The sequence below is a fragment of the Physeter macrocephalus genome, chromosome 6, assembly GCF_002837175.3.
Source record: "Physeter macrocephalus isolate SW-GA chromosome 6, ASM283717v5, whole genome shotgun sequence".
Taxonomy (NCBI): Eukaryota; Metazoa; Chordata; class Mammalia; order Artiodactyla; family Physeteridae; genus Physeter; species Physeter macrocephalus.
Genome location: NC_041219.1, coordinates 790,233 through 802,983, shown reverse-complemented (window position 1 = coordinate 802,983; position 12,751 = coordinate 790,233). Strand labels below are relative to the sequence as shown.

Sequence of the window (12,751 nt, the reverse complement as noted above, 5' to 3'; positions counted from 1 at the left end):
GCATATACCCAGAGAAAACCATAATTCAAAAAGACACATGCACCCCAATGTTCATTGCAGCTCTATTTACAATAGGCAGGACATGGAAGCAACCTAAGTGTCCATCAACAGATGAATGGATAAAGGAGATGTGGCACATATATACAATGGAATATTACTCAGCCATAAAAAGAAATGAAACTGAGTTATTTGTAGTGAGGTGGATGGACCTGGAGTCTGTCATACAGAGTGAAGTAAGTCAGAAGGAGAAAAACAAATACCGTATGCTAACACATATATATGGAATCTAAGAAAAAAAATGTCATGAAGAGACTAGGGGTAGGACGGGTATAAAACACAGATCTACTAGAGCATGGACTTGAGGATATGGGGAGGGGGAAGGGTAAGCTGTGACAAAGTGAGAGAGTGGCATGGACATATATACACTACCAAACGTAGGGTGGCTAGCTAGTGGGAAACAGCCACATGGCACAGGGAGATCAGCTAGGTGGTTTGTAACCACCTAGAGGGTGGGATAGGGAGGGTGGGAAGGAGGGAGACGCAAGAGGGAAGAGATATGGGAACATATGTGTATGTATAACTGATTCACTTTGTTGTAAAGCAGAAACTAACACACCATTGTAAAGCAATTATACTCCAATAAAGATGTTAAAAAAAAAAACAAAGAAAAAACAAAAAAGCCACAAAGAAGCAGCAATATGATTGCTTCATGGTAGCCTAGCTTATACAATAATGAATGAATCGTAATAAAATTTTTATGGCACACAGTATTACAGTCATATTCATAATATAGTATTGGAAATATTGTTACTTTAAAAAAAAAAAAAACACTTACCTGTTATGATAGGCTGATATGCAGTTTCTCCAGTTACCAGAGAGAGAAGCATACTCTATGGTACGTAATTCTTTGAAAGCAAAGTTATAAAACAGTAATAAGAAAACTAACACATTATTAATTCTATATTAAACATCACCTTATGCCTATGTAAGGACAGGCTATCCACTTCAATATAAGTCTTGCTCATGATGTTCTAGACATATATTTTTGTATACTTATTGAAAAAAATCCAAGTATAAGTGGACCCATGCAGATCAAACCCATGTTGTTCAAGGGTCAACTGTACTTTTACTGAGGTCGTGGGGACGAACTCTCCTCTTCCCTCTTGACTTGGCCCTAGTGGTCACCCCAGCTTAAGTCATTTCAACTCCCTGCTATGTATAGCCTGAGAAAACAAGAGGCAGGAGCCTCAGCTCACCCTGTGGTGAGGACAGTCCTGGCTTCCTTATTAATGCTTTGATAACTGATACATTAATGCAATTCGCTTTGCTGAAGCAAAGTGCTTCAATGAGCTGAAAGGCATACATATCAGAGGTCTTCTAGGTCACAAATGGGGGAGGTTGGAGGGCTAAAAATGCTGCAGGTTAGACTCCCACACCAAACAACGCTACGCCAGTAAGTGTGTACGTACTGATGTGACCAGTGTGAAAAGTCTTGCTTTTAAAGCTATTTTGTTTCATTTTATGATTTGCAGGTAGTTTATTCACATGCCAGCCTTGAAAAAAAGGCTCCCATTATGTTACCCTATTACCCAACCTACCACTCAACTTTTTCATGAAGTTCTGAAATTGGTTGAACAGAAACAATGTGTGAAATGTTAATGAGTATAAAATGTTAATTGGGAGTCAACTTAATATTTATGAGAAACATTTTTTGATTTAATATCCAGCTATTCCTGTGTTCTATAAACAAAGATTTTATTTGAAGTTTCCATCAATACCTCTCTAAGAGAAGTGTTTAAAGTTTTTAATCTGCTACAAAAAAGAAACTGTTTAAATACACTGACATACATGAAGTGGGGTGAAAGACTAGCGTTCTTCTAAAAGAAAAAGTTTCTAAAGCCATAAAGGAAACAGAAACCCAGGAAGAGCAAATGTAGAAAGTGCAGGCTGATGAGTTTTATTGTCTAATAATGGTGAGTGGCATGAAGCCACTGAAATATCCAAAGTTAAATTGTTATGGGGAGTATAAATTACAAAGTGATCACATTAGAGAGATGCCGGGCAATAGGATGATACGCTCCTTCTCCACCTGTAAAAATTCTAGTGACATAAGTATTCATGGAAGAACGAGAAGAAGAATACAAGCATAGCTATAAGAAAGGTCAGTTCCTCATTTATCATAAGGAAAGAAGCTTGGATTTTCTTCAACAGCACTGAATGCATTCTGCCACTCTGTTTCAGGCACCTGGGGGCTAATGTGAACAGTGTTGTACAGTTTCTATGAAAGAGAAACTGTCCATTAGCAGTTATGGCTCTTCCAGTTGTTTAAAAAATGTCTTCACTATATCTTAAGGTAATAAGCTAATTTAATCCAACAAAAACCTTAACTTTGGCATCCCTGTGGAGCTACTGAATTTGGGCTTCTAAGAACTTAGGAACTGGATCCTCCATTCAACTTACAACTTAAGGGAGGATCAGAGAAAAATCCACCACCAAAGAAAGAGCTCCCAAGCCAGATCTGCCTGTGCTGTGCAGTGGAGAGAGAATTAAACTCACTCAGGACATCTTATTTCTGGTTCTGGCTAAGCCACTAATCTGCTGTTTGACCTGGAAAAAGTCAGGTCTCCTTTCGGGGCCTCCTCTGCTATGTGGAAGGGTAAGGCTAGATGTTCTCCAAGTTCTCTTCCAACTCTAACATTCTCTGCCTGTGATGAGACACTTCTTAACACTGTGTAATGGGGTAGTGCATTCCTCTGCACCTTGGCTCAGTGGATGATTTCACATTGATTTCAACAATGCTGGTTTCTTTGGACTAAACATTTCCCTTCTGGCTGTCATCAGCATTGCTCCAAAAAGTGTCCAAGACTTCTGCACTGTCACCCATCCAGGACTATAAGTCTTCTACTTTCTAATCTCGGGACAGAAAGGGGAGCAAAATGGTGTTTATGAGTGTCCTGGGCTGTTAGAGGAGGGATTATTCCCAAGGGATGGTTAATCAGAAGAAGATTCTCAAGACAAAGGCAAGCAGCACTTGAAACTGGACAAATCATGGACAGTGGGCTGACTACTGGTGAATGTGGAGCCTGCAGAATGACGAGAGGACCAACTCAGCTCTGCCTCAGCTTCTAGGCAGTGCCCTGGCTCTGAGCAAGTAGCAGTGAGGCTCTGGAGAGGGCTTGGGGTCTCTTTCCCATGTGCCTTCTTGTCCATGTTGCTTCTCCTCTCCCACTGTTCCCTTCACTCTGAAAGCATACTTTATCTCATCTCTGGGAGCAAAAGCTCTATCCGAATGTACCTCAATCTTTCCATGTAGGGCTTAGTCAGTACCTTTTTTGAAAGCTAATGGTTGAATATTGTTGTCTTGATTTTCTTATGACACATGGTTATTCATTTACACAGTCTGGGAGAAGAGGGAAAACCCAGAAATTAATACTTTGAAGGGGTATCCTGCCACAATTCTTTCCTACTATGTGTTTTTTGCATTACTGCCAAAGCCAAGAAAATTACTAAATAATCCATCTCTATTAGTGATCAGACACATTTGATTGACTAAATATTGATTTAAACCACAAAATATTTTTCAGGGAAACTAACTGTAGAAAAACTTTGAATATGAAAATCACATATGTAACTTTTGAAGAATAAAAAGGATCACCAAAAGGACCACCACACACAGCCAGTTTTCAGGCTGGGTTCAAGATTCTGGACTCTCTGGCCACCTTTATAATACAAATATTGCCACTGACCACTCCCACTAAGAGTGAAGTCACAGTAATTAGCTCTACCATTATATATACATGGGTTTTGAGGTCAAAGAGCTGAGTTTAAATCCCAACTCTGCACTAGTTTTGGACCTTAGGAAGTTACTTAACATCTCTAAGTTTTGGTCAAAACAAGGGTATAACCTATCCCATAGGGTTGTTAGATTTAAATGAAAAGATGTTGATAAAGCACATAGCATGGCATATGGAAGTAGTAAGGATGCAGTACTTATTATTATTAAAATACTATCAAAGCTGGCTGAGAACTTAGAGATTTATAAGTACTACCCTTATTTTTTGGACCAATTTGGGGAATAGCTACTATACTCAGCCCCTAATCCATACAGCACTGAAGAACAGATTCATTTCATTATTAAACTGAAAATTCAATTTTGTATTAGCAGGAGTGTGATTTAATTAAGTGACTAATTCTACTGCTCGCCACCAAGGACCACTGACTCTGACACTCTCAATGCAAGAGCTATGTGGGAAATATTCTTCCCACGAGTGGACAGAAATCTTTTCTGTCCTGTAAACTTTTTTTTCTCCTTAGATTTAAATAGCTAATTACTAACTGATCAAACAGACATAGTCATTCTGTCCTTATAGAGTTCCTAATTGATTCACAGATACTGTTAGAATAAATACATGAAGAGTTTCTTCATTTTACTGAAATATAGATAATCTAGAAACTATGTAAAAAGGAAAGTCCCTATAATTGATAACATATTTTACTTATTTCCATACTGACTCTCACTCACTGGTAGTACCACTTTTCATACTGTACAGAGATGCTTGAGAGTATGGTATTAAATGTGCTATAAGGCAATTGATAAAAGTGGTCACAGCTTGTTGACTAGTAATATGCTCCAGCCGGCGGAATTATATTTTTTCTGAGGTTAGAATCACTTGTTTTATATTTAATGTTTTTGTATAGTAGAGACATTAGGTGATAAATGTGGAAGAGAAGCTGGAAATTTCTTGAAGAAATCAGTTTGATGGGAATTTTTGAGCAACCTTAAATAGTGTTAAAACTCACTGTCTGATTTCTCTTTGTTCATTGTATTTACTTCTAAAATGCAATACTGACTTGTAAGGTCCACTCGGATTTGGCTCTCTATAGGAGGGAGACAGTCAGCAATTTTTCATCCCATCAGACCAAGCACTCCATGTCTGTATATCTGTCTTTTGGATCTGAAGCTTTTCACATTTAGGGGAAGGCAGCATGCCTCTGGCTGGAAATCTGGGTGGTGTAACTTTGTGACCAAGAGTCCAGATGTTATGTCAGAAAGACCTTGTTTTGATTCTTGCCTGTCTACTTACTTGTCATCAGACTTTTGGCAGGTTATGTAACTCAGAACTTCCATTTTATCAATCATAAGTTAATAAAAGCCTATCTTAAGGGTTTTTGTGAATATTCATTCATTTATATGTAAATAAATAGTTCTATGGCCAGTAAATACAGAAACAAACTATATGGCATTGCCATTTTCAAGTTCAAAATTGTCAATATCTGTAATTTCATATGGTTCAAACAAATAAAACCCCCTCAATAAATGGTAGCAATTATCCTAACAGAAACACTAACTTGCTTTAAGAACTTATACTTTCTATACACGTCATTAATTCTAATTTCCCAGATAGCATGGCACTTTGTTATAACATGGCTTATTCTTGCACAGATTTGGATGAACCTTAAATCCTATAGTTCAATTACAAATTATTGAGTGGGCATAATATAATTAAACATGCTCAAATGTAATTTAAAATTTTCTTCCTTGCCTTCCCCCAAAATAAAGAAATCTGTTCTTCCACCAGTCTCCTCCTCCTCAGTGAATTGTACTTCATTCACGCTACCACTCAAAAGAGACAGCTGGGAGACCTCTGTGTTTTCTCCATTCTCTTCATTCTCCAAACGCAATCCATCAACAGCGCTTACTGGAAATTCCTTCAAAATATATGAGTAATCTACTGACTTCCCACAGTTACTACTACTCATGTCCAAACCTCCATCACCTACTACAAAAAACTATCTAGTCACCCTGCTTTCACCCTTGAGCCCTACAATCGTTTCTCAAAAAGGAGAGTGGACTGTTCTTTTGAACAAGGAAATCAATACAACTGATGACTTCAAACCTTCCCTTTTCTTCCCATCACCCAAGATGAAATCCAAAGTCCTTACCATGGCTCTCAGGGCCCTTCATGACCTGGCCTCTGACTACCTCTGTGACCTAATCCAGTCACTCTTCTCACTCGCTGCTCCCTAAACACATCGGCCTTTGTGGTTTTCCTTCAAATCTCCAAGTTGTTCAAGCCCTGGACATTTGACTAGCAAATGCTTTTCCCCCAGATCTTCAAATGTCACTTCAAAGAGGGCTTCTCTGATCACTCCCAAGTAGCCTCCCACCCACCTACATCACCTTATAGTGTATTTGTTATGCATTCTTTGCAATGTAACAATTTAAGAATGTAAGCTCTATGAGGGTCTGGCCCTCATTTGTCTTACTGAGTACTATATCCCAACGCCTGGAATAGTGCCTGGCGCAAAGTGCCTCTTCTGTGTTGGGTGAAGGATGTGCTAAAGAAACATTGCACAAGGAGCCCACAGACAGGAGCACCAGCTCCAGCTGCCACGTCACAGCAGACTCATGAAAGACCCCAAGTGAGACCTGTAGAAGAACTGCCCAGCCAATCCATAGAATTGCGAGATACAATAAAGGGCTGGATTTTTTTCAGCATCACCGAGGTATAATTGACAAATAAAATTGTAAGATATTTAAAGTATACAACGTGATGATTTGATATTCTTATACTCTGTGAAAGGATTCCCCCCCGCAAGTAAATCCATCCCTCACATCACATATTTATCTTTTTTTTTGTGGGGGGGACCATTTAAGTTCAACTCTCTGAGCAAATTTCAATTATATAATACAGTGTTATCAACTACGGTCACCATGTTATACATTAGATCCTCAGACCTTATTCACCTTATAATTGAAAGTCTGTACCCTTCAAAGTTTGGAGAAGTACCAACCTTTCCCTATTTCCCCTACCCCACAGGCCTTGGCAACTACTTTCTATTCTCTGTTTCTATGAGCTTGACTTTTTAAGAAATAAAGTGTTGTTTTAAGCCTCTAAGTTTTGGAGTGGTTTATTATGTAGCAACAGATAAAGCCAGAACACTTTCATTTATTTTAAATAAAATTTTACAACATTATATCAATGTTAAGGTAATTCCAAATTAAATAATTCACCACAATCAGGCACTTTAACCAGCGTAAGTATTTTACTTGTCTATATGTTCTTCTAGCTTTTTTCTACATTGTTAAAATCATATAAATTTTCCCTTTTGTCACTTTAAATGGATTCGATAGCATTCTACAGGGTTCTCTCAGTCTCTTTAAAATGGGATTTATATCTGTATAGACACAATAGGGTCCACATTGTCACCACTGTCCCTTACCGGGAAGGGGCCTTTGGAATCACACAGCGCAAATAACGGCTGAGCACTTAAGTGCTGATGGTGTATGATGAACACCAAGCAGACTCAGCTTGCTTCTGCCCTCAACCCTTCCCCTTCCAGTCAGTCCCTAGTTACAAAGGGAAAGTTACAAAGCTCAGAAGAGATAAGGCTTTGAAGGTGTATTCATTACATATCTGAGTAAGTTCTGGCTTCTGGGTTTGGAGAAACCATGGGGCAAAGGGTTTTCTTCCATTATTTTTCTGGTCTTCTTTTCCTTTCTTGTTGTCTTCTACTTGGAAGGTGACTTTGACCCTGGAGAGCTAAGAGGGGATACAGGTGGGAGAAAAGAAAAGGAAGCAAGATTAATATTTGCCCCAAGATTCTGAGAGAGGCAAAGAAACCTTTAAGTTTCCTTCTAGGTGGTCCACTCCTTTGAAGATCCCAGGAGGGGTGTAGGATTTCAGGGCGTAAGTTGTCGCCTATAAATAAAGATGATGGATTTGATCAAGTCACTAACCCCCTTCCCTCCTCTTTCTACTTTTGGTGGTGATGGGGACAGAGTAGTTAGTGGTGGTGGCAGTGATGATAGATACGGTGATTTGTATGTTTTGCCAGCAAGGAGGTCAGTGGAGGAGGGTAGAGGGTGTAGATCAAGTGGCATAGGGCCACTGTGGGTTTTTGTGGGCTATCCTGCAATAGTGGCCATTATTTATAACACTGTTGCTACAGGGAAATTATTCTGTCTTCTGCACAGCTGACCGACAAATGAATTTAGAAAGGACACATTTATAAAGGAAGTATTCTACTTCTAGTAGCAACTATAACCACCAGGGGGCATAATTGGACTAGGAAGACAGAAAGAAAAGCAAAACTTTGCTCTAGGAGTATTGATTCTTAAACTTCTAAAATTCCTGCTGACCTTCAAAATTAAATTAATTCTTATTGTCAGGTGTCTTTAACATGTACTAACATAAATCTCGGTGTGAGAAAGCTCCATATGCTCTTATAAGATCAACACAAATATACAATTTAAAAGTTTACAAAATTAAATGCAAATTAATATCATTAACATAATGCGTGATATTTTGCTCAAACTCCATCTCTGCAAAATGTAGACAGTAGAATGTACCACACAGGCTCTTGAGTTCAGTATGCTGCTATCACATTTCAGTCTTCTCTTTCAGAACTACTACACATCTTTAGGTACAGGCCATGCTGACTTCTGACTGTCCCTTAACTTGAACATTTCACTATGTATGAAGTCTGCTTCTGTTCTCTTTTTTGGCCAAGGACAATTAAAGTTTTCCCACTTAGGGACAAACAATGGATCAACATAGACAAGGCAAACACGGGCATTTTGTTGAAATGAAAACAAAACTTTAGATTTCCTAAGAAACCCCACAGACTTTCAAGCTGAAATCTAGACCCCAATTTGAGAGGCTCTGCTACAGAGGATAAGGGGCTCAAAATGTTGTCAGTATGGTGACTTGTCCTCACGATTTCCCTGGGTGGTTTATGTCTTTTTTTCCCCAGCACCCTCTGCTTTATTTTCAATAATGTCCTCATTTGGATGATAAAGTAATAAGGTTATATCTGCTTAGAAACCAGTCCCAGCATGGAGTTTTAAGATTAGGAAATATCTGTGCCTTAGTAGTGGGAGTTAGGAAACAAAAGTTAAAGCCACTTACAGAAGCTTCTTAGGCTTCTTTGAGAAGCATATCTAGTCCAATATGAGTCAAGCTTTGGGGGTTAAACCAAACTTTTGACATGTTCTGATCTTCTTTTGTGACTAAGAGGCCTCAGGGATTCCCCTGACTCCCTATTCCCAAAACACCACCTCAAAACATAGGCTATGTAAGAAAGGAAATACATAAAGTGAAAGATTTCATCATAATGAGGATTCTCTGATATTTGAGAGCATATAAGGTCATTTTAGGTTAGGAGGAGTGAAACTTCTGAAAGGGCCACATTTACTCAGAAAAGCTGGAAGACAGGACAGCAGTTTTGTAACTGTATGACATAATTTGGCTAATATCATGCTTTGGGCTTGCTACACAACAAAATGATTCCTCGCTGCCAAGTCTCAAGACCAAATTCAGTTGCCAATGTGACTTCAGATGGTTCAGTGTTAATAATAATGAAAAGATGCCATAAAATATGATTTTTAAGGAGACTGAGAAATATTTCTTTAAAAATGTCCCACAAACAGATATTTGCTGAGATTGGTCTGTTGAAGTGATACTAATGAGAGCATTCTAGCAACTTTGAGTCCTCTTTCCTTCAGACGATGAATATTATTAGCATTATTTCATATTTACCAAGCCCCAACTGGGTCAACTTGTCATAATGGACAGGGAAGGGAGAGGGAAAAAAGCACCACCTGTCCCTGGCGTATGTGCCGGGGACACTCAATGTGGGGACAATGTCTTAAACGTGGTCTGCCGTTTAGGAGGTTTCATATGATTTTCAAGGATCTCACTGTCCCAGAGAGAAATCAATTCAACTCAATAAGCATCTATTCGGAGCTAGTTGGATACTTAGGGTATACAAAAATAAATAAAACTGGGTTTTTGTTCTAATAAGCTAAATTCTCTAAGCTGAATTATTTGAGTAGAACCTACAAAATTTTTTGCCATATCACCTGTATTTTTATTTACTCCATATTTTCCTAACATCATTATTTATTCAATACTTTTCTAGTATCTCTACCTACTTTAGCCATGTCTTAAAGAATAGCTTGGGAAATCATGGAGTTGATGTTCCAGATATATATTTTTAAATACTTGTGTTTACATATTTTTAATGTGCACTTTAAAATGTGCATTTAAAAATAAACACAATTAAAAAAATTTTAATTGTAGGACTTTCCTGGTGGTCCAGTGGTTAAGACATTGCCTTCCAATGCAGGGGGTGTGGGTTCGTCCCCTGGTCAGGGAGCTAAGATCCCACATGCCTTGGGGCCAAAAAAAAAAAAAAAAAAAAAAAAACCAAAATGTAAAACAGAAGCAATATTGTAACAAATTCAGTAAAGATTAAAAAAAATTTTTTAATGTCTTTTCCTTGGACTATCTAAAACCATCTTTGTACTACTCTATGGGAATGATAATAGTAAGGAATACTTAAAATATTTTACAAGGGTAGAATAAGTCAGATGATAGAGGTATAAAGAAAGGGTTACAGGAAATCACAGAAAGAAGAGTTTAATTCTGTTTGGGTGCATCAAGGAGGCCTAACTTAGAAGATTTTTGTATTTGAGGAGGTTTTAAAAATATCTAAGCGTGTAATATTTTTTTCAAACTAAAGAACATGGCAAAATGGTAAGATTTGACAAAGCTTGGTGGTGAGTGCACAGATATTCCTATATTATGCTCTTCTCTGTATGCTTGAAATACTTCATGATAACAATAATAAAATGTGTCTAAGGTTTGGAGAAGAGAAAAGCATTCCAAGAAGAAAAGAAAGTATGAGTGAAAGCACAGAATCCTGAAATTCAGGCTAGGTCTTCGATAGAAGGTGAGCGCCGGAAAATTAGGATGTGGCAGATCATGCGGGACGTTGGCTAAGTAGTCCTGAATAAGAGGTCTGGGGGTGTGGGAAATCCCTGGAGGTTTCTGATGAACAATATATAATCAGAGCAGTAGATCAGGAATAGAACTCTGGGAGAGAACTGCAAGAAGGGGAGAGCCCAGATTTGGAAGGACCTTATAATAATGATTCGAGTGACAATATTGTAGTCTCCCTAAGCTCTATAACATGCTGATTGGCTCCCTTGTTCTGCCCACTTGTATCCTGTTTTTATTTTTAAAAAATCCATTTCTTGGGGGCTTCCCTGGTGGCGCAGTGGTTGAGAATCTGCCTGCTAATGCAGGGGACACGGGTTCGAGCCCTGGTCTGGGAGGATCCCACATGCCATGGAGCAACTGGGCCCATGAGCCACAACTACTGAGCCTGTGCATCTGGAGCCTGTGCTCCACAACAAGAGAGGCCGCGATAGTGAGAGGCCCACGCACCGCGATGAAGAGTGGCCCCCGCTTGCCACAACTAGGGGAAGCCCTTGCACAGAAACGAAGACTCAATACAGCAAAAATAAATAACTAATAAAAACTCCTACCCCCAACATCTAAAAAAAAAAAAAAATCCATTTCTAGGACTTCCCTAGTGGCACAGCGGTTAAGAATCCACCTGCTAATGCAGGGGACACGGGTTCGAGCCCTGGTCCGGGAAGATCCCACATGCCGCAGAGCAACTAAGCCCATGTGCCACAACTACTGAGCCTGCGCTCTAGAGCCCACAAGCATTTGATTGTGTGTAAATTCTACTTCAATAAAGTTGATTTAAAAGTGAAAAACAGGGACTTCCCTGGTGATGCAGTGGTTGGGAGTCCGCCTGCCAATGCAGGGGACTCGGGTTCGAGCCCTGGTCCGGGAAGATCCCACATGCCACAGAGCAACTAAGCCCGTGCGCCACAACTACTGAGCCTGCTCTCTAGAGCCTGCGAGCCACAACTACTGAAGCCCGCACATCTAGAGCCAGTGCTCCACAACAAGAGAAGCCTGTGCACCACACCGAACAGTAGCCCCCGCCCACCGCAACTAGAGAAAGCCCGTGTGCAGCAATGAAGACCCAGTGCAGCCAAAAAAAAAAAAAAAAAAAAAATCCATTTCTACTGGGTAGTCATATTTCCTCCTTCCTACCCTAGATCCTTTGCAGTCTCATCCAACTACATTATAGACAAGGGTTTGCTAAACTTTTCCTGTAAATGGCCAGATAGTAAATAATTTAGGCCTTGCAGGCCATACAGTCTCTGTTGCAACTATTCAACTCTGCTGTAGGGAGAAAAGCAGCCACAGACAATACATAATGAATGGGTGTGGCTGTGTTCCCCTAAAACTTTATTTATAGACCCTGAAATTGAAATTTCAGATAAGTACCCTTCTTTTGAATTTTTCAACATTAAAAATGTAAAAACCATTCTTAGTTTTCAGGCTGTATAAAAATAGGCTGCAGATTACAGAAATGCAAAACAAAACCATAATGAGATACCATTCCTCACCCCCTGATGGCTGTAATCAAAAAGACAAATAATAACAAGTTTTGGCAAGAACATGGAGAAATTGGAACCCTTTTACATTACTGTGGGAATGTAAAATGTCACAGTAGCCTTGGAAAACACTTTGGCAGTTTCTCAAATGGCTAAGCATAGAGTTACACATGATCCAGCAATTCCACTCCTAGGTATATACCCAAGAGAAATGAAAATATATGTCCACACAAAACATAATACACAAATGCTCATGGCAGCATTATTCATCATAACCAAAATGTGGAAACATTGATACAATGGATCATTTGGCAGTAAAAAAGAATGAAGTGTTACCGTGCTCAACCTGGATAAATCCTGAAAATATGCTAAGTGAAGGAAGCCAGTCACAAAAGACCACCAACTTTATGATTCCACTTATAAGAAATGTCCAGAATAGGCAGATCTATAGACAAAAAGTAGATTAGTGGTTACCTAGGGCTGGGT

The 12,751-nt window shown here is 39.1% G+C and overlaps 1 protein-coding gene across 1 annotated transcript in view; it reads left to right on the top strand.

The window, feature by feature from the left end:
- Positions 1–1,659, top strand: part of C6H12orf56 (chromosome 6 C12orf56 homolog) — a 79,889-nt gene extending 78,230 nt beyond the window's left edge. Inside the window, 1 exon segment of the mRNA XM_055085169.1 lies at positions 1,537–1,659. Coding sequence (XP_054941144.1) covers positions 1,537–1,659 — 123 coding nt within the window.
- The last annotated feature ends 11,092 nt before the right edge of the window (positions 1,660–12,751 follow it).